Source organism: Oncorhynchus clarkii, unplaced genomic scaffold (genome assembly GCF_045791955.1).
Source record: "Oncorhynchus clarkii lewisi isolate Uvic-CL-2024 unplaced genomic scaffold, UVic_Ocla_1.0 unplaced_contig_11057_pilon_pilon, whole genome shotgun sequence".
Taxonomy (NCBI): Eukaryota; Metazoa; Chordata; class Actinopteri; order Salmoniformes; family Salmonidae; genus Oncorhynchus; species Oncorhynchus clarkii.
In genome coordinates this window covers 11,368-34,029 of record NW_027259337.1, presented here as the reverse complement: position 1 = coordinate 34,029, position 22,662 = coordinate 11,368, and the positions used below count along the sequence as shown (strand labels likewise).

General features: G+C 42.0%; 1 protein-coding gene across 7 annotated transcripts; it reads left to right on the top strand.

The window, feature by feature from the left end:
• The first annotated feature begins 323 nt into the window (after positions 1–323).
• On the top strand, positions 324–22,346 carry LOC139399973 (monocyte to macrophage differentiation factor 2-like). Of its 7 annotated transcripts, none has more exons than XM_071145111.1 (7): positions 324–430; positions 6,456–6,537; positions 6,658–6,818; positions 20,035–20,106; positions 21,371–21,748; positions 21,792–21,893; positions 21,983–22,202. In XM_071145111.1, exons 1-7 carry the CDS (start codon positions 402–404, stop codon positions 22,095–22,097), a joined length of 939 nt encoding a protein of 312 aa, XP_071001212.1. In that variant the 5' UTR covers positions 324–401; the 3' UTR covers positions 22,098–22,202. The 7 variants fall into 7 exon arrangements, with proteins under 7 accessions (XP_071001212.1, XP_071001208.1, XP_071001214.1 ...); XM_071145107.1 differs by having other exon boundaries at positions 20,032–20,106; XM_071145113.1 differs by having other exon boundaries at positions 20,032–20,106; positions 21,964–22,028.
• The last annotated feature ends 316 nt before the right edge of the window (positions 22,347–22,662 follow it).

The window sequence follows — 22,662 nt, the reverse complement described above, 5'->3', positions numbered from 1 at the left end:
TTAGCAGATGTTAATGGTCGCATGGTTAGCAGATGTTAATGATCACATGGTTAGCAGTGTGGTACACATGGTAGGGTTAGTCAGGATAGATAATAAACAGAGTAGCAGCAGCGTATGTGAGTCCCTCCCTCCCAGTGTGTGGTACACATGGTAGGGTTAGTCAGGATAGATAATAAACAGAGTAACAGCAGCGTATGTGAGTCCCTCCCTCCCTCCCTCCCAGTGTGTGGTACACATGGTAGGGTTAGTCAGGATAGATAATTAACAGAGTAACAGCAGCGTATGTGAGTCCCTCCCTCCCTCCCACCCAGCTCCTGTTTGTGTTCAGACGCACAGGGAAATCCGTCTCACTAGTTGAGAACAGTAACAAGAGAAACAGATAAATACATGCTGTCTCCGGTATGGACTTTAAGAACAGCCGATATGGAAGGTAGGGTTAGGGTTAGGGTTAACACTACATGCTGTCTCCGGTATGGACTTTAAGAACAGCCGATATGGAAGGTAGGGTTAGGGTTAGGGTTAACACTACATGCTGTCTCCGGTATGGACTTTAAGAACAGCCGATATGGAAGGTAGGGTTAGGGTTAGGGTTAACACTACATGCTGTCTCCGGTATGGACTTTAAGAACAGCCGATATGGAAGGTAGATTAGGGTTAGGGTTAACCCTACATGCTGTCTCCGGTATGGACTTTAAGAACAGCCGATATGGAAGGTAGGGTTAGGGTTAACCCTACATGCTGTCTCCGGTATGGACTTTAAGAACAGCCGATATGGAAGGTAGGGTTAGGGTTAACCCTACATGCTGTCTCCGGTATGGACTTTAAGAACAGCCGATATGGAAGGTAGGGTTAGGGTTAGGGTTAACCCTACATGCTGTCTCCGGTATGGACTTTAAGAATAGCCGATATGGAAGGTAGGGTTAGGGTTAACCCTACATGCTGTCTCCGGTATGGACTTTAAGAACAGCCGATATGGAAGGTAGGGTTAGGGTTAGGGTTAACCCTACATGCTGTCTCCGGTATGGACTTTAAGAATAGCCGATATGGAAGGTAGGGTTAGGGTTAGGGTTAACCCTACATGCTGTCTCCGGTATGGACTTTAAGAACAGCAGGAAGGTAGGGTTAGGGTTAACCCTACATGCTGTCTCCGGTATGGACTTTAAGAACAGCCGAAGGTAGGGTTAGGGTTAACCCTACATGCTGTCTCCGGTATGGACTTTAAGAACAGCCGATATGGAAGGTAGGGTTAGGGTTAACCCTACATGCTGTCTCCGGTATGGACTTTAAGAACAGCCGATATGGAAGGTAGGGTTAGGGTTAGGGTTAACCCTACATGCTGTCTCCGGTATGGACTTTAAGAACAGCCGATATGGAAGGTAGGGTTAGGGTTAGGGTTAACCCTACATGCTGTCTCCGGTATGGACTTTAAGAACAGCCGATATGGAAGGTAGGGTTAGGGTTAGGGTTAACCCTACATGCTGTCTCCGGTATGGACTTTAAGAACAGCCGATATGGAAGGTAGGGTTAGGGTTAGGGTTAACCCTACATGCTGTCTCCGGTATGGACTTTAAAGAACAGCCGATATGGAAGGTAGGGTTAGGGTTAGGGTTAACCCTACATGCTGTCTCCGGTATGGACTTTAAGAACAGCCGATATGGAAGGTAGGGTTAGGGTTAGGGTTAACCCTACATGCTGTCTCCGGTATGGACTTTAAGAATAGCCGATATGGAAGGTAGGCAGAATATTATTCTAGACAGAGGAATTAATATCTCTGATAAAGTTCTGTTTGATAAAGTGACGTTTTATTGAACTACTTAACTAATATTGTTGTTTGTCGGTTAGTTGATGGTTGGGGTTAGGTTGGTTGACGGTTGGGGTTAGGTTGGTTGGCGTTAGGTTGGTTGACGGTTGGGGTTAGGTTGGTTGGGGTTAGGTTGGTTGACGGTTGGGGTTAGGTTGGTTGACGGTTGGGGTTAGGTTGGTTGACGGTTGGGGTTAGGTTGGTTGACAGTTGGGGTTAGGTTGGTTGACGGTTGGGGTTGGGTTGGTTGACGGTTGGGTTGGGTTGGTTGACGGTTGGGGTTGGGTTGGTTGACGGTTGGGTTGGGTTGGTTGACGGTTGGGGCTAGGTTGGTTGACGGTTGGGGTTGGGTTGGTTGACGGTTGCCGTTAGGTTGGTTGACGGTTGGGGTTAGGTTTGTTGACGGTTGGCGTTAGGTTGGTTGACGGTTGGGGTTAGGTTAGTTGACGGTTGGGGTTAGGTTGGTTGACGGTTGGGGTTAGGTTGGTTGACGGTTTGGGTTAGGTTGGTTGACGGTTGGAGTTAGGTGTTTTGCTAGCTGATGTGAAGCCATGTGCACCGATGCGCTTGGGGACAAGTGTGTGTGTGTGTGTGTGTGTGTGTGTGTGTGTGTGTTGCCACTAGCAGGATTCAGAAACAGATCCTCTTAGATTTAAAGACCCGGTGGATCAGACACCACGTCTGATATTCAGCATTACTAACATTCTGTTCACTGCTGTAGATTATAGTTTCCCATTCTAACGCAACAAGCGGAATGTGAGAGAGAGAGCAGGTGAAAGTTCAAGCCCAGCCGAGGTAGACACAGCCACCCCCCTAGTGTGTGTGCTCCATTATAACGCTGATACCATAGGAGGGTCGTTAGATCAGCCTTGGCCGCTCACACTAATGATAGAGAAAGACAAGGAGAGAGAAGGAGAGAGTGGGGAGAGAAAAAGAGGGGGAAGATGGAGGTAGAGAGAGGGAGTGAGAGAATGGAGGGGGAGATATAGGCAGAGTTGGAGGCAGAGTGCCCCTCTTTTGGACAATAACAATGCTTTCTCTGATCAGAGCCTTTGTCCCTTCAGGCTCACTGAGACACACACGCCTGTTGTCCATTAGCTGACAGAATCAAATCACATGTTGTGTGTCACATACGCTGAATACAACAGGTGTAGGTAGACCTTAACGAGAAATACTTACTTACAAGCCCTTGACTCTATTTCTTGAACTGCAATGTTGGTAAAGAAAATATTTAGTAATTAAAAATAAATCTAAAAGTAACACAAGAAAAGTACATAACAATGTGGAGGCTATATACAGGGGGTACCGGTACCGAGTCAATGTGGAGACTATATACAGGGGGTACCGGTACAGAGTCAATGTGGAGACTATATACAGGGGGTACCGGTACAGAGTCAATGTGGAGACTATATACAGGGTGTACCGGTACCGAGTCAATGTGGAGACTATATACAGGGGGTACCGATACAGAGTCAATGTGGAGACTATATACAGGGGGTACCGGTACAGAGTCAATGTGGAGACTATATACAGGGTGTACCGGTACCGAGTCAATGTGGAGACTATATACAGGGGGTACCAGTACAGAGTCAATGTGGAGACTATATACAGGGGTACCGGTACCGAGTCAATGTGGAGACTATATACAGGGGGTACCGGTACAGAGTCAATGTGGAGACTATATACAGGGGGTACCGGTACAGAGTCAATGTGGAGACTATATACAGGGGGTACCGGTACCGAGTCAATGTGGAGACTATATACAGGGGGTACCGGTACAGAGTCAATGTGGAGGCTATATACAGGGGGTACCGATACAGAGTCAATGTGGAGGCTATATACAGGGGGTACAAGGTACAGAGTCAATGTGGAGACTATATACAGGGGGTACCGGTACCGAGTCAATGTGGAGACTATATACAGGGGGTACCGGTACAGAGTCAATGTGGAGGCTATATACAGGGGGTACCGATACAGAGTCAATGTGGAGACTATATACAGGAGGTACTGGTACAGAGTCAATGTGGAGACTATATACAGGGGGTACCGGTACCGAGTCAATGTGGAGACTATATACAGGGGGTACCGGTACAGAGTCAATGTGGAGGCTATATACAGGGGGTACCGATACAGAGTCAATGTGGAGACTATATACAGGGGGTACCGGTACCGAGTCAATGTGGAGACTATATACAGGGGGTACCGGTACAGAGTCAATGTGGAGACTATATACAGGGGGTACCGGTACCGAGTCAATGTGGAGACTATATACAGGGGGTACCGGTACCGAGTCAATGTGGAGACTATATACAGGGGGTACCGGTACAGAGTCAATGTGGAGGCTACATACAGGGGGTACCGGTACCGAGTCAATGTGGAGGCTATATACAGGGTATTACGGTACAGAGTCAATGTGGAGGCTATATACAGGGGGTACCGGTACCGAGTCAATGTGGAGGCTATATACAGGGGGTACCGGTACCGAGTCAATGTGCGGGGGTACAGGTTAGTCAAGGTCATTTGTGACTGGAGAGTGATGGACCACAGTGAGACCAACCATCCTCTCACTCTGCTACTGAAGAGATACTGGTAGTCTAGTAGAGTGATGGACCACAGTGAGACTAACCATCCTCTCACTCTGCTACTGAAGAGATACTGGTAGTCTAGGAGAGTGATGGACCACAGTGAGACCAACCATCCTCTCACTCTGCTACTGAAGAGATACTGATAGTCTAGGACAGTGATGGACCACAGTGAGACCAAATATCCTCTAACTCTGCTACTGAAGAGATACTGGTAGTCTAGGAGAGTGATGGACCACAGTGAGACCAACCATCCTCTCACTCTGTTACTGAAGAGATACTGATAGTCTAGGACAGTGATGGACCACAGTGAGACCAACCATCCTCTCACTCTGCTACTGAAGAGATACTGATAGTCTAGGACAGTGATGGACCACAGTGAGACCAACCATCCTCTCACTCTGCTACTGAAGAGATACTGATAGTCTAGGACAGTGATGGACCACAGTGAGACCAACCATCCTCTCACTCTGCTACTGAAGAGATACTGGTAGTCTAGTAGAGTGATGGACCACAGTGAGACCAACCATCCTCTCACTCTGCTACTGAAGAGATACTGGTAGTCTAGGAGAGTGATGGACCACAGTGAGACCAACCATCCTCTCACTCTGTTACTGAAGAGATACTGATAGTCTAGGACAGTGATGGACCACAGTGAGACCAACCATCCTCTCACTCTGCTACTGAAGAGATACTGATAGTCTAGGACAGTGATGGACCACAGTGAGACCAACCATCCTCTCACTCTGCTACTGAAGAGATACTGATAGTCTAGGACAGTGATGGACCACAGTGAGACCAACCATCCTCTCACTCTGCTACTGAAGAGATACTGGTAGTCTAGTAGAGTGATGGACCACAGTGAGACCAACCATCCTCTCACTCTGCTACTGAAGAGATACTGGTAGTCTAGGAGAGTGATGGACCACAGTGAGACCAACCATCCTCTCACTCTGCTACTGAAGAGATACTGATAGTCTAGGACAGTGATGGACCACAGTGAGACCAACCATCCTCTCTGGTAGTCTAGGCTTTTGCTCCAGCAAAAGGCCTGTTAGAGCAGCATCCACATCCTGTCCCTCTCTAGGTAACTAAAACCTTTATGAGCTGAATAAGGCCTGTTAGAGCAGCCTCCACATCCTGTCCCTCTCTAGGTAACTAAAACCTTTATGAGCTGAATAAGGCCTGTTAGAGCAGCCTCCACATCCTGTCCCTCTCTAGGTAACTAAAACCTTTATGAGCTGAGTAAGGCCTGTTATAGCAGCCTCCACATCCTGTACCTCTCTATGTAACTAAAACCTTTATGAGCTGAGTAAGGCCTGTTATAGCAGCCTCCACATCCTGTACCTCTATGTAACTAAAACCTTTATGAGCTGAATAATACTGAAAGGGATTTAGAGAAAATACTTATATAGACTTAACACAATATGTGGAATGAGGCAACTAACCAACCACAACATGGAAGTAAATAGCTACCCTGAACCTTACCCTGTCACACAGCTTCTGCTAGGCCTGAGGGACCCTGTGTGGAATCAGATAACGCACAGCTGACCTGGCGTCCAGCAAGCACTACCCTGAAACCTGCGATGTTTGTGTGTGTGTGTTGACTTACGAAATGTGGTTTCATAACATGTCCAGATGTGCCTCTCTCTCAAACCGGGATTGAGAGATTTACTGCTGATTAAAGACAGAGACATAAACACACACACACACACACACACACACACACACACACACACACACAGAGACATCAGAAAATGGACACACTCGGACCTGCCCTGTGGTTGTCATAGAGACGAGGCTGTAGCCATGCGGACGGCAGGCAGATCAACTCAGATAACGTGATGTGGATTACAGTGGTGTTCTGTAAATCCCCTCTGAATGACCGTCTCTCACACACACACACGCACACGCACACACACACATACAAGCATGGGCTGCTATGCATAGAGCCCAAGTAAGGTTTTAACGTGGATGTCAGAGCTCAGCAGTACCTGACACAGTCTGACACTACTTATAGAGGCCAGGAGACACATTCAACATGTACAGTATCCTGGGTGTGTGTGTTCCAGGTTCATGAATGGCAGAGTTCCATCCAGTAGGAGATACGAGCCTACAGACTACGAACACGCTGCCAACTGTGCCACACATGGAGTGAGTTACACACACAACCTGTCTACAGATTCATCTCTTATCTCTGGAAACACAGCTGCTGTTCACCCTGCTGTACCTGGTTCTACCCATAATATCTTGTTTACCCATGATCCTCCACAGCTCTGGATCATCCCCAGCCTGGTGGGCGGGTCTGTACTCTACTTCCTGTCTGTGGACCAATGGCAGGCTGCTGCTGCCTGGTTGTACGGGGCGGGGCTTAGTGGTCTATTCATCTCCTCCACTCTGTTTCACACCGTGGCCTGGAAGATCAGACACCTCCGGTTAGTATCTCTGATCAGACACCTCCGGTTAGTATCTCTGATCAGACACCTCCGGTTAGTCTCTCTGATCAGACACCTCCGGTTAGTATCTCTGCTCAGACACCTCCGGTTAGTCTCTCTGATCAGACACCTCCGGTTAGTCTCTCTGATCAGACACCTCCGGTTAGTCTCTCTGTTTCACACCGTGGCCTGGAACATCAGACACCTCCAGTTAGTATCTCTGATCAGACACCTCCGGTTAGTATCTCTGATCAGACACCTCCGGTTAGTCTCTCTGATCAGACACCTCCGGTTAGTATCTCTGCTCAGACACCTCCGGTTAGTCTCTCTGATCAGACACCTCCGGTTAGTCTCTCTGTTCAGACACCTCCGGTTAGTCTCTCTGATCAGACACCTCCGGTTAGTCTCTCTGTTTCACACCGTGGCCTGGAACATCAGACACCTCCAGTTAGTATCTCTGATCAGACACCTCCGGTTAGTATCTCTGATCAGACACCTCCGGTTAGTATCTCTGATCAGACACCTCCGGTTAGTCTCTCTGTTTCACACCGTGGCCTGGAACATCAGACACCTCCAGTTAGTATCTCTGATTAGACACCTCCGGTTAGTATCTCTGATCAGACACCTCCGGTTAGTATCTCTGATCAGACACCTCCGATTAGTCTCTCTGATCAGACACCTCCGGTTAGTCTCTCTGATCAGACACCTCCGGTTTGTCTCTCTGTTTCACACCGTGGTCTGGAACATCAGACACCTCCGGTTAGTCTCTCTGATCAGACACCTCCGGTTTGTCTCTCTGTTTCACACCGTGGTCTGGAACATCAGACACCTCTAGTTAGTATCTCGGTCTTTATCTCAATTTCAAATTCAATTTAAGGGGCTTTATTGGTGTGGGAAACATATGTTTACATTGCAAGTGAAATAGATGAAATAGACAACAAAAACTGAACAGTAAACATTACACTCACAGAAGTTCCAAAGGAATAGAGACATTTCAAATGTCATATTATGTCTTTATACAGTGTTGTAACGATGTACAAATGGTTAAAGTACACAAGGGAAAATAAATCAGCATAAATATGGGTTGTATTTACAATGGTGTTTGTTCTTCACTGGTTGCCCTTTTCTTGTGGCAACAGGTCACAAATCTTGGCCATACATTGGACAGGAGGTTAGGAAGTGCAGCTCAGTTTCCACATCATTATGTGGGCAGTGAGCACATAGCCTGTCTTCTCTTGAGAGCCAACAGTGACCTTTCTCAATAGCAAGGCTATGCTCACAGTACATAGTCAAAGCTTCTGTTCATTTTGGGTCAGTCACAGTTGTCAGGCCACTGTGTACTCTCTGTTTAGGGCCAAAGAGCATTCTTGTTTGCTCTGTTTTTTTGTTAATTCTTTCCAAAGTAAATATATTTTTGTTTTCACGTGATTTGGTTGGGTCTAATTGTGTTGCTGTCCTAATTGTGTTGCTGTCCTGTGAACAGAGCCCCAGGACCAGCTTGCTTAGGGGAATCTTTTCCAGGTTCATCTCTGTTACAGGAATTAAATTCCTTTATGTTTTATTTAACTAATTTAATTAAACACTCTGCCCACTCCTAAGAATTTGTAAGACCCTTATTTGCATAAAATGGACAGAGACCAGTCTCAAAATCGATCAGCAGCGTTTATTCTGGAGAGTACTGAACACGATACAGTTTACCACAGGTTATAAACTGCACTAGCGTTTATTCTGGAGAGTACTGAACACGATACAGTTTACCACAGGTTATAAACTGCACTAGCGTTTATTCTGGAGAGTACTGAACACGATACAGTTTACCACAGGTTATAAACTGCACTAGCGTTTATTCTGGAGAGTACTGAACACGATACAGTTTACCACAGGTTATAAACTGCACTAGCGTTTATTCTGGAGAGTACTGAACACGATACAGTTTACCACAGGGTTATGGTAACCCTAACACCACAGGTTATAAACTGAAAATGACGTCATTCGTTTTCGAACTGTTCCGTCTCTTCTCCCACCCTGGTACAAAGGCAGTATCTCAAGCCTTCCCACATCGTCTCCCTACCAATTTAATATAATTTATGACGAGCCAAGGTCTTCCTGTGTAGAAGCATTCTAGCCAGTCTGATGATAAGTTCTTTCATTTCTACCAAGGAACAGACAGTCATTGTTCTAATTCTTGATTATATTTACACACATTGAACACACAGAGTGTTCAAACCGATTCCCCTAATTAGAACACTATTCCCCTAATTAGAACACTATTCCCCTAATTAGAACACTATTCCCCTAATTAGAACACTAGTCCCTGAATCAGTCTCAGCAGAGAAGGGTAACACAGACTCCAACACAAACGACTCAGAGGCACCTGTGTCTCAGGATCTTCAATGGCACTGGGTCGTTACTTCCTAACAGAGATACTAAAACCCTCCGTAATGAAAGGTAAATAGTCTGGATCAATTGGAACTTTCACATGCCCCTGGGCCTGAGACGGAGTGACAGGAGTGAACTGATGTGGGACAGGTGCTGCTAACGCCATAGGCTTATGGTTAACTTTAGCAGGAGTACTGAATTTACTCTCAGCCCTGAGAAGGTTTTTCTAATGATCGGAACCCTGACAGTAGTGACACTCTTGACTGAAGTCAGCTTTACCACGGGAGCCAGGCTCAACCCTAGATGAATGGAACCCGTGGACCAGTGTCTGAGTGGGCAGGGCCCAAATCTCCCCCCGAATGCACCCACTCACTCTGAATACAGGGCTCTGCAAAGACACTTTCGTGAGTCAAAACATTCTCGTCCACCAAAACCGCAGCTTCAGAGACAGTCTTAACTTTTCCTTCCTTAATGTACGTACAGTAGCTATACGATCAGGGATTGTGTCCTTTAAATTTCTCTAGCATAATCAGATCACACAGCCCCTGGAAAGTCGGAACCGCAGAGGCGGAACACCAGCGATTTAAACTATGAAGATAACACTGGCGTAAACTCAACATGAGTCTGTTAATCAGCCTTTTTTAAAGTTGTAAATCGTTGACGTTAAGCCTCAGGAACCAGTTGGTAAATCTGTAACGGACGTTTTAACCTTATCATAACTGACACTGTTGGCTACACCAAGAGCTGAATATGCTTCCTGCGCTTTACCAGTCAGCACACACAGCAACATTAAAGAGATCAGAATCAGGCCAACTCTTAGCGTCAGCACACACAGCAACATTAAAGTGAGATCAGAATCAGGCCAACTCCTAGCGTCAGCAACACACTGCAACATTAAAGTGAGATCAGAATCAGGCCAACTCCTAGCGTCAGCAACACACTGCAACATTAAAGTGAGATCAGAATCAGGCCAACTCCTAGCGTCAGCAACACACTGCAACATTAAAGTGAGATCAGAATCAGGCCAACTCCTATCGTCAGCAACACACTGCAACATTAAAGTGAGATCAGAATCAGGCCAACTCCGAGCGTCAGCAACACACTGCAACATTAAAGTGAGATCAGAATCAGGCCAACTCCTAACGTCAGCAACACACTGCAACATTAAAGAGATCAGAATCAGGCCAACTCCTAGCGTCAGCAACACACTGCAACATTAAAGTGAGATCAGAATCAGGCCAACTCCTAGCGTCAGCAACACACTGCAACATTAAAGTGAGATCAGAATCAGGCCAACTCTTAGCGTCAGCAACACACTGCAACATTAAAGTGAGATCAGAATCAGGCCAACTCTTAGCGTCAGCACACACAGCAACATTAAAGAGATCAGAATCAGGCCAACTCTTAGCGTCAGCAACACACTGCAACATTAAAGAGATCAGAATCAGGCCAACTCTTAGCGTCAGCAACACACTGCAACATTAAAGTGAGATCAGAATCAGGCCAACTCTTAGTGTCAGCAACACACTGCAACATTAAAGTGAGATCAGAATCAGGCCAACTCCTAGCGTCAGCAACACACTGCAACATTAAAGTGAGATCACTAAATGTTTCTAATAACCGAGTATAATAACTGTGTGTATAATAACCATGTATAATAACTAGGTATAATAACCGTGTATAACTGTGTATAATAACGGTGTGTATAATAACTATGTAGCATAGCTGCGTGTATAATATCTGCATGTATATAACTGTGTATAATAACCATGTATAACAACCATGTGTATAATAACCATGTGTATAACAACCATGTGTATAATAACCATGTGTATAATAACCATGTGTATAATAACCATGTGTATAACAACCATGTGTATAATAACCATGTATAACAACCATGTGTATAATAACCATGTGTATAACAACCATGTGTATAATAACCATGTGTATAACAACCATGTGTACCATGTATAATAACCATGTGTATAATAACCATGTATAATAACCATGTATAATAACCATGTGTATAATAACCATGTATAATAACCATGTGTATAATAACCATGTGTATAACAACCATGTGTATAATAACCATGTGTATAACAACCATGTGTACCATGTATAATAACCATGTGTATAATAACCATGTGTATAACAACCATGTGTATAATAACCATGTGTATAACAACCATGTGTACCATGTATAATAACCATGTGTATAATAACCATGTATAATAACCATGTATAATAACCATGTGTATAACAACCATGTGTATAATAACCATGTGTATAACAACCATGTGTACCATGTATAATAACCATGTGTATAATAACCATGTGTATAATAACCATGTGTATAATAACCATGTGTATAATAACCATGTATAATAACCATGTGTATAATAACCATGTGTAATAACCATGTGTATAATAACCATGTATAATAACCATGTATAATAACCATGTATAATAACCATGTGTATAATAACCATGTGTATAATAACCATGTGTAATAACCATGTGTATAATAACCATGTGTATAATAACCGTGTATAATAACCATGTGTATAATAACCATGTGTAATAACCATGTGTATAATAACCATGTGTATAATAACCATGTGTATAATAACCATGTGTATAATAACCATGTGTATAATAACCATGTGTAATAACCATGTGTATAATAACCATGTGTAATAACCATGTGTATAATAACCATGTGTAATAACCATGTGTATAATAACCATGTATTATTTATTTATTTATTTATTTTACCTTTATTTAACCAGGTAGGCAAGTTGAGAACAAGTTCTCATTTACAATTGCGACCTGGCCAAGATAAAGCAAAGCAGTTCGACAGATACAACAACACAGAGTTACACATGGAGTAAAACAAACATACAGTCAATAATAAAGTATAAACAAGTCTATATACAATGTGAGCAAATGAGGTGAGAAGGGAGGTAAAGGCAAAAAAGGCCTTGGTGGCAAGGTAAATACAATATAGCAAGTAAAACACTGGAATGGTAGTTTTGCAATGGAAGAATGTGCAAAGTAGAAATAAAAATAATGGGGTGCAAAGGAGCAAAATAAATAAATAAATTAAATACAGTTGGGAAAGAGGTAGTTGATAGGGCTAAATTATAGGTGGGCTATGTACAGGTGCAGTAATCTGTGAGCTGCTCTGACAGTTGGTGCTTAAAGCTAGTGAGGGAGATAAGTGTTTCCAGTTTCAGAGATTTTTGTAGTTCGTTCCAGTCATTGGCAGCAGAGAACTGGAAAGAGAGGCGGCCAAAGAAAGAATTGGTTTTGGGGGTGACTAGAGAGATATACCTGCTGGAGCGTGTGCTACAGGTGGGAGATGCTATGGTGACCAGCGAGCTGAGATAAGGGGGGACTTTACCTAGCAGGGTCTTGTAGATGACATGGAGCCAGTGGGTTTGGCGACGAGTATGAAGCGAGGGCCAGCCAACGAGAGCGTACAGGTCGCAATGGTGGGTAGTATATGGGGCTTTGGTGACAAAACGGATTGCACTGTGATAGACTGCATCCAATTTGTTGAGTAGGGTATTGGAGGCTATTTTGTAAATTACATCGCCAAAGTCGAGGATTGGTAGGATGGTCAGTTTTACAAGGGTATGTTTGGCAGCATGAGTGAAGGATGCTTTGTTGCGAAATAGGAAGCCAATTCTAGATTTAACTTTGGATTGGAGATGTTTGATATGGGTCTGGAAGGAGAGTTTACAGTCTAACCAGACACCTAAGTATTTGTAGTTGTCCACGTATTCTAAGTCAGAGCCGTCCAGAGTAGTGATGTTGGACAGGCGGGTAGGTGCAGGTAGCGATCGGTTGAAGAGCATGCATTTAGTTTTACTTGTATTTAAGAGCAATTGGAGGCCACGGAAGGAGAGTTGTATGGCATTGAAGCTTGCCTGGAGGGTTGTTAACACAGTGTCCAAAGAAGGGCCGGAAGTATACAGAATGGTGTCGTCTGCGTAGAGGTGGATCAGAGACTCACCAGCAGCAAGAGCGACCTCATTGATGTATACAGAGAAGAGAGTCGGTCCAAGAATTGAACCCTGTGGCACCCCCATAGAGACTGCCAGAGGTCCGGACAACAGACCCTCCGATTTGACACACTGAACTCTATCAGAGAAGTAGTTGGTGAACCAGGCGAGGCAATCATTTGAGAAACCAAGGCTGTTGAGTCTGCCGATGAGGATGTGGTGATTGACAGAGTCGAAAGCCTTGGCCAGATCAATGAATACGGCTGCACAGTAATGTTTCTTATCGATGGCGGTTAAGATATCGTTTAGGACCTTGAGCGTGGCTGAGGTGCACCCATGACCAGCTCTGAAACCAGATTGCATAGCAGAGAAGGTATGGTGAGATTCGAAATGGTCGGTAATCTGTTTGTTGACTTGGCTTTCGAAGACCTTAGAAAGGCATGGTAGGATAGATATAGGTCTGTAGCAGTTTGGGTCAAGAGTGTCCCCCCCTTTGAAGAGGGGGATGACCGCAGCTGCTTTCCAATCTTTGGGAATCTCAGACGACACGAAAGAGAGGTTGAACAGGCTAGTAATAGGGGTGGCAACAATTTCGGCAGATAATTTTAGAAAGAAAGGGTCCAGATTGTCTAGCCCGGCTGATTTGTGGGGGTCCAGATTTTGCAGCTCTTTCAGAACATCAGCTGAATGGATTTGGGAGAAGGAGAAATGGGGAAGGCTTGGGCGAGTTGCTGTTGGGGGTGCAGTGCTGTTGACAGGGGTAGGAGTAGCCAGGTGGAAAGCATGGCCAGCAGTAGAAAAATGCTTATTGAAATTTTCAATTATGGTGGATTTATCAGTGGTGACAGTGTTTCCTATCTTCAGTGCAGTGGGCAGCTGGGAGGAGGTGTTCTTATTCTCCATGGACTTTACAGTGTCCCAGAACTTTTTTGAGTTAGTGTTGCAAGAAGCAAATTTCTGCTTGAAAAAGCTAGCTAACCATGTGTATAATAACCATGTGTATAATAACCATGTGTATAATAACCATGTGTATAATAACCATGTATAATAACCATGTATAATAACCATATGTATAATTACAATGTGTATAACAACCATGTGTATAATAACCATGTATAATAACCATGTGTAATAACCATATGTATAACAACCATGTGTATAATAACCATATGTATAATTACCATGTGTATAACAACCATGTGTATAATAACCATGTATAATAACCAACCATGTGTATAATAACCATGTATAATAACCATGTATAATAACCATGTACCATGTATAACAACCATGTGTATAATAACCATGTATAATTACCATGTGTATAATAACCATGTGTATAATAACCATGTATAATAACCATGTGTAATAACCATATGTATAACAACCATGTGTATAATAACCATGTGTATAATAACCATGTATAATAACCATGTATAACAACCATGTATAACAACCATGTATAATAACCATGTGTATAATAACCATGTATATAATAACCATGTATAACAACCATGTATAATAACCATGTATAATAACCATGTATAATAACCATGTGTATAATAACCATGTGTATAATAACCATGTGTACCATGTATAATAACCACGTGTATAATAACCATGTATAATAACCATGTATAATAACCATATGTATAACAACCATGTATAATAACCATGTGTATAATCACCATGTATAATAACCATATGTATAACAACCATGTATAATAACCATGTATAACAACCATGTATAATAACCATGTATAATAACCATGTATAATAACCATATGTATAATAACCATGTGTATAATAACCAGGTGTATAATAACCATGTGTATAATAACCATGTGTATAATAACCAGGTGTATAATAACCATATGTATAACAACCATGTATAATAACCATATGTATAACAACCATGTGTATAATAACCATGTATAATAACCATGTGTATAATAACCATGTATAATAACCATATGTATAATAACCATGTGTATAATAACCAGGTGTATAATAACCATGTGTATAATAACCATGTATAATAACCATGTATAATAACCATGTGTATAATAACCAGGTGTATAATAACCATGTGTATAATAACCATGTGTACCATGTATAATAACCACGTGTATAATAACCATGTGTATAATAACCATGTGTATAATAACCATGTGTACCATGTATAATAACCACGTGTATAATAACCATGTGTATAATAACCATGTATAATAACCATGTATAATAACCATATGTATAATAACCATGTGTATAATAACCATGTGTATAATAACCATGTGTACCATGTATAATAACCACGTGTATAATAACCATGTGTATAATAACCATGTGTATAATAACCATGTGTATAATAACCATGTGTATAATAACCATGTGTATAATAACCATGTGTAATAACCATGTGTATAATAACCATGTATAATAACCATGTGTATAATAACCATGTGTATAATAACCATGTGTATAATAACCATGTGTATAATAACCATGTGTATAATAACCATGTGTATAATAACCATGTGTACAATAACCATGTATAATAACCATGTGAATAATAACCATGTATAATAACCATGTATAATAACCATGTATAACAACCATGTGTATAATAACCATGTGAATAATAACCATGAATAATAACCATGTGTATAATAACCATGAGTATAATAACCATATGTATAATAACCATGTGTATAATAACCATGTGTATAACAACCATGTGTATAATAACCATGTATAATAACCATGTATAATAACCATGTGTATAATAACCATGTGTAATAACCATGTATAATAACCATGTGTATAATAACCATGTATAATAACCATGTATAATAACCATATGTATAATAACCATATGTATAATAACCATGTATAATAACCATGTATAATAACCATGTGTATAATAACCATGTGTATAATAACCATGTGTATAATAACCATGTATAATAACCATGTATAATAACCATATGTATAATAACCATGTATAATACCCGTGTATAATAACCATGTATAATAACCATGTGTATAATAACCATGTGTATAATAACCATGTATAATAACCATGTATAATAACCATATGTATAATAACCATGTGTATAATAACCAGGTGTATAATAACCATGTGTATAACAAACATGTGTATAATAACCATGTATAATAACCATGTGTATAATAACCATGTATAATAACCATGTGTATAATAACCATGTGTATAATAACCATGTATAATAACCATATGTATAATAACCATATGTATAATAACCATGTGTATAATAACCATGTATAATAACCATGTATAATAACCATGTATAACAACCATGTATAATAACATGTGTATAATAACCATATGTATAATAACCATGTGTATAACAACCATGTGTATAATAACCATGTATAATAACCATGTGTATAATAACCATGTGTATAATAACCATGTATAATAACCATGTATAATAACCATGTATAATAACCATGTGTATAACAACCATGTGTATAATAAGCATGTATAATAACCATGTGTATAATAACCATGTGTATAATAACCATGTATAATAACCATATGTATAATAACCATATGTATAATAACCATATGTATAATAACCATGTGTATAATAACCATATGTATAATAACCATGTGTATAATAACCATGTGTATAATAACCATGTATAATAACCATATGTATAATAACCATATGTATAATAACCATGTGTATAATAACCATGTGTATAATAACCATGTGTATAATAACCAGGTGTATAATAACCATGTATAATAACCATGTATAATAACCATATGTATAATAACAATGTGTATAATAACCATGTGTATAATAACCATGTGTATAATAACCATGTGTATAATAACCAGGTGTATAATAACCATGTATAATAACCATGTATAATAACCATATGTATAATAACAATGTGTATAATAACCATGTGTATAATAACCATGTGTATAATAACCAGGTGTATAATAACCATGTATAATAACCATATGTATAATAACCATGTGTATAATAACCATGTGTATAATAACCATGTATAATAACCACGTGTATAATAACCATGTATAATAACCATATGTATAATAACCATGTGTATAATAACCATATGTATAATAACCATGTGTATAATAACCACGTGTATAATAACCACGTGTATAATAACCACGTGTATAATAACCACGTGTATAATAACCACGTGTATAATAACCATGTGTATAATAACCATGTGTATAATAACCATGTATAATAACGGTGAATATAACTGTGTGTGTATAATACCTGTGTATACTAACTGTGTGTGTGTATACTAACTGTGTGTGTGTATATTAACTGTGTGTGTGTATAGTAACTGTGTGTGTGATTATATTAACTGTGTGTGTGTGTGTATACTAACTGTGTGTGTGTGTGTGTGTGTGTATACTAACTGTGTGTGTATACTAACTGTGTGTGTGATTATATTAACTGTGTGTGTGTGTGTATACTAACTGTTTGTGTGTGTGTGTGTATACTAACTGCGTGTGTGTATACGAACTGTGTGTGTGTATACTAACTGTGTGTGTATACTAACTGTGTGTGTGTATACTAACTGTGTGTGTGTATACTAACTGTGTGTGTGTATACTAACTGTGTGTGTGTATACTAACTGTGTGTGTGTATACTAACTGTGTGTGTGTATACGAACTGTGTGCGTGTGTATACGAACTGTATGTGTGTGTGTATACGAACTGTGTGTGTGTGTGTATACGAACTGTGTGTGTGTGTGTGTGTGTATACTAACTGTGTGTGTGTGTATACTAACTGTGTGTGTGTATACTAACTGTGTGTGTGTATACTAACTGTGTGTGTGTGTATATTAACTGTGTGTGTGTGTGTGTGTATACTAACTGTGTGTGTGTATGTATACTAACTGTGTGTGTGTGTGTATACTAACTGTGTGTGTGTATACTAACTGTGTGTGTGTGTGTATACTAACTGTGTGTGTGTGTGTGTGTATACTAACTGTGTGTGTGTATATTAACTGTGTGTGTGTATGTATATTAACTGTGTGTGTGTATGTGTATATTAACTGTGTGTGTGTATACTAACTGTGTGTGTGTATACTAACTGTGTGTGTATACTAACTGTGTGTGTGTATACTAACTGTGTGTGTATACTAACTGTGTGTGTATACTAACTGTGTGTGTGTATATTAACTGTGTGTGTGTATATTAACTGTGTGTGTGTGTGTATACTAACTGTGTGTGTGTATTAACTGTGTGTGTGTGTGTGTGTGTATACTAACTGTGTGTGTGTGTATATTAACTGTGTGTGTGTGTGTGTGTGTATATTAACTGTGTGTGTGTGTGTATACGAACTGTGTGTGTGTATACTAACTGTGTGTGTGTGTATATTAACTGTGAGTGTGTGTGTATATTAACTGTGTGTGTGTGTATATTAACTGTGTGTGTGTGTATACTAACTGTGTGTGTGTATACTAACTGTGTGTGTGTGTATACTAACTGTGTGTGTGTATACTAACTGTGTGTGTGTGTGTGTATATTAACTGTGTGTGTGTGTGTGTGTGTATACTAACTGTGTGTGTGTATTAACTGTGTGTGTGTGTGTGTGTGTGTATACGAACTGTGTGTGTGTATACTAACTGTGTGTGTGTGTGTGTGTATTAACTGTGTGTGTGTGTGTATATTAACTGTGTGTGTATACTAACTGTGTGTGTGTGTATATTAACTGTGTGTGTGTGTGTGTATACTAACTGTGTGTGTGTGTATATTAACTGTGTGTGTGTGTGTGTATGTATATTAACTCTGTGTGTGTGTGTATACTAACTGTGTGTGTGTATAATATAATAACTGTGTGTGTGTATACTAACTGTGTGTGTGTGTGTGTGTGTACTAACTGTGTGTGTGTGTATATACTAACTGTGTGTGTGTATATTAACTGTGTGTGTGTGTGTGTATACTAACTGTGTGTGTGTGTATACTAACTGTGTGTGTGTATATTAACTGTGTGTGTGTATAATAACTGTGTGTGTGTATACTAACTGTGTGTGTGTGTGTGTGTATACTAACTGTGTGTGTGTGTATACTAACTGTGTGTGTGTATATTAACTGTGTGTGTGTATACTAACTGTGTGTGTGTGTGTGTGTGTGTGTGTGTATACTAACTGTGTGTGTGTGTGTGTGTGTATACTAACTGTGTGTGTGTGTATACTAACTGTGTGTGTGTGTGTATACTAACTGTGTGTGTGTGTGTATATTAACTGTGTGTGTGTGTATACTAACTGTGTGTGTGTATATTAACTGTGTGTGTGTGTACACTAACTGTGTGTGTGTGTATACTAACTCTGTGTGTGTATATTAACTGTGTGTGTGTATATTAACTGTGTGTGTGTGTGTGTGTATACTAACTGTGTGTGTGTGTGTATACAAACTGTGTGTGTGTATATTAACTGTGTGTGTGTGTGTAAACTAACTGTGTGTGTGTATACTAACTGTGTGTGTGTGTGTGTATACTAACTGTGTGTGTGTATACTAACTGTGTGTGTGTGTATACTAACTGTGTGTGTGTATATTAACTGTGTGTGTGTGTGTGTGTGTGTGTGTGTGTGTGTGTGTACACTAACTGTGTGTGTGTGTATACTAACTGTGTGTGTGTATATTAACTGTGTGTGTGTATACTAATTGTGTGTGTGTGTATACGAACTGTGTGTGTGTATATTAACTGTGTGTGTGTGTGTATTAACTGTGTGTGTATACTAACTGTGTGTGTGTATACTAACTGTGTGTCTCTCTACAGTAGAGTGGAGCAGCGTTTCCACATGTGTGACAGAATGGCCATCTACTTCTTCATCGCTGCTTCCTACACCCCCTGGTAGGTGTGTGTGTGTGTGTGTATACACCCCCTGGTAGGTGTGTGTGTGTGTATACACCCCCTGGTAGGTGTGTGTGTGTGTGTGTGTGTATACACCCCCTGGTAGGTGTGTGTGTGTGTGTGTATACACCCCCTGGTAGGTGTGTGTGTGTATACACCCCTGGTAGGTGTGTGTATACACCCCCTGGTAGGTGTGTGTATACACCCCCTGGTAGGTGTGTGTATACACCCCCTGGTAGGTGTGTGTATACACCCCCGGGTAGGTGTGTGTGTGTGTACACCCCCTGGTAGATGTGTGTATACACCCCCTGGTAGGTGTGTGTGTGTGTGTGTGTATACACCCCCTGGTAGGTGTGTGTGTGTGTGTATACACCCCCTGGTAGGTGTCTGTGTGTTTGTGTATACACCCCCTGGTAGGTGTGTGTGTGTGTGTGTGTGTACACCCCCTGGTAGGTGTGTGTGTGTGTGTGTGTGTGTGTGTACACCCCCTGGTAGGTGTGTGTGTGTGTGTGTGTGTACACCCCCTGGTAGGTGTGTGTGTGTTTGTGTGTACACCCCCTGGTAGGTGTGTGTGTGTGTATACACCCCCTGGTAGGTGTGTGTGTGTTTATGTATACACCCCCTGGTAGAGGTGTGTGTGTGTGTGTGTGTGTACACCCCCTGGTAGGTGTGTGTGTGTGTGTGTGTACACCCCCTGGTAGGTGTGTGTGTGTTTGTGTGTACACCCCCTGGTAGGTGTGTGTGTTTGTGTGTACACCCCCTGGAAGGTGTGTGTGTGTTTCTACACCTGCATTGCTTGCTGTCTGTTTTAGGCTGGGTTTCTGTACAGCACTTTGAGATATCAGCTGATGTACGAAGGGCTATATGAATACATTTGATTTGATTTGTTTGTGTGTACACCCCCTGGTAGGTGTGTGTGTGTTTGTGTGTGTGTGCACCCCCTGGTAGGTGTGTGTGTGTGTACACGCCCTAGGTTGATGCCGAGGGAGTTGGGTCCGTGGTCACGTGTTTCTAGGTTAATGTTGAGGGAGTTGGGTCCGTGGTCACGTGTTTCTAGGTTGATGCTGAGGGTTGGGTACGTGGTCACGTGTTTCTAGGTTGATGCTGAGGGAGTTGGGTCCGTGGTCACGTGTTTCTAGGTTAATGATGAGGGAGTTGGGTCCGTGGTCACGTGTTTTAGGTTAATGATGAGGGAGTTGGGTCCGTGGTCACGTGTTTCTAGGTTAATGATGAGGGAGTTGGGTCCGTGGTCATGTGTTTCTAGGTTGATGCTGAGGGAGTTGGGTCCGCGGTCATGTGTTTCTAGGTTGATGCTGAGGGAGTTGGGTCCGTGGTCACGTGTTTCTAGGTTGATGCTGAGGGAGTTGGGTCCGCGGTCATGTGTTTCTAGGTTGATGATGAGGGAGTTGGGTCCGCGGTCATGTGTTTCTAGGTTGATGCTGAGGGAGTTGGGTCCGCGGTCATGTGTTTCTAGGTTGATGCTGAGGGAGTTGGGTCCGTGGTCACGTGTTTCTAGGTTGATGCCGAGGGAGTTGGGTCCGTGGTCACGTGTTTCTAGGTTGATGCTGAGGGAGTTGGGTCCGCGGTCACGTGTTTCTAGGTTGATGCTGAGGGAGTTGGGTCCGTGGTCACGTGTTTCTAGGTTGATGCCGAGGGAGTTGGGTCATGTGGTCATGTGTTTCTAGGTTGATGCTGAGGGAGTTGGGTCCGTGGTCGAGTCACATGCGATGGATTATCTGGATCATGGCAGTTATCGGCTCCACATACGTCTTCTACTTCCACGAGAGGTACCACACACACACACTCACGCGCACGCACGTACACACACACCACTCTCCCTGATGTTAATAATCTCAGGTGATGTCACTCCCTGCAGGTATAAACTGTTGGAGTTACTAGGATACGTGGTCATGGGGGCGGGGCCTGCTCTTGTCATCCTGTCCATGGTAACACACACACACACCATTGATTGTCCAGAAACATTTACCTAAAGTCAATGTTCAAGCTTTCAAAGGAGTTTATCCCCTAAACCCTTATCGTGTGTGTGTTTGTTGCAGGCGGACAGGGCAGGTTTGAGTGAGCTGGCGGTGGGTGGGATTTTCTACATAGTGGGTGTGGCCTTCTTTAAGAGCGATGGAGTCGTCCCATTCGCTCACGCCATCTGGCACCTGTTCGTTGCCATGGGAGCAGCTACACACTACTACGCTATCTGGAGACACCTGTACACACCTGGACACTGAGACACACACCTACCGTGGTGCTAGCTAAACATGGATCTGGTCCTGTACACACCTGGACACTGAAACACACACCTACCGTGGTGCTAGCTAAACAGGGATCTGGTCCTGTACACACCTGGACACTGAGACACACACCTACCGTGGTGCTAGCTAAACAGGGATCTGGTCCTGTACACACCTGGACACTGAGACACACACCTATCGTGGTGCTAGCTAAACAGGGATCTGGTCTGACTGTTTACATGATGACATCACCACATCCAACTCTTACAATTATTAGTAGAAGTACTACAGTTACCAACATGCTGGAAACAGG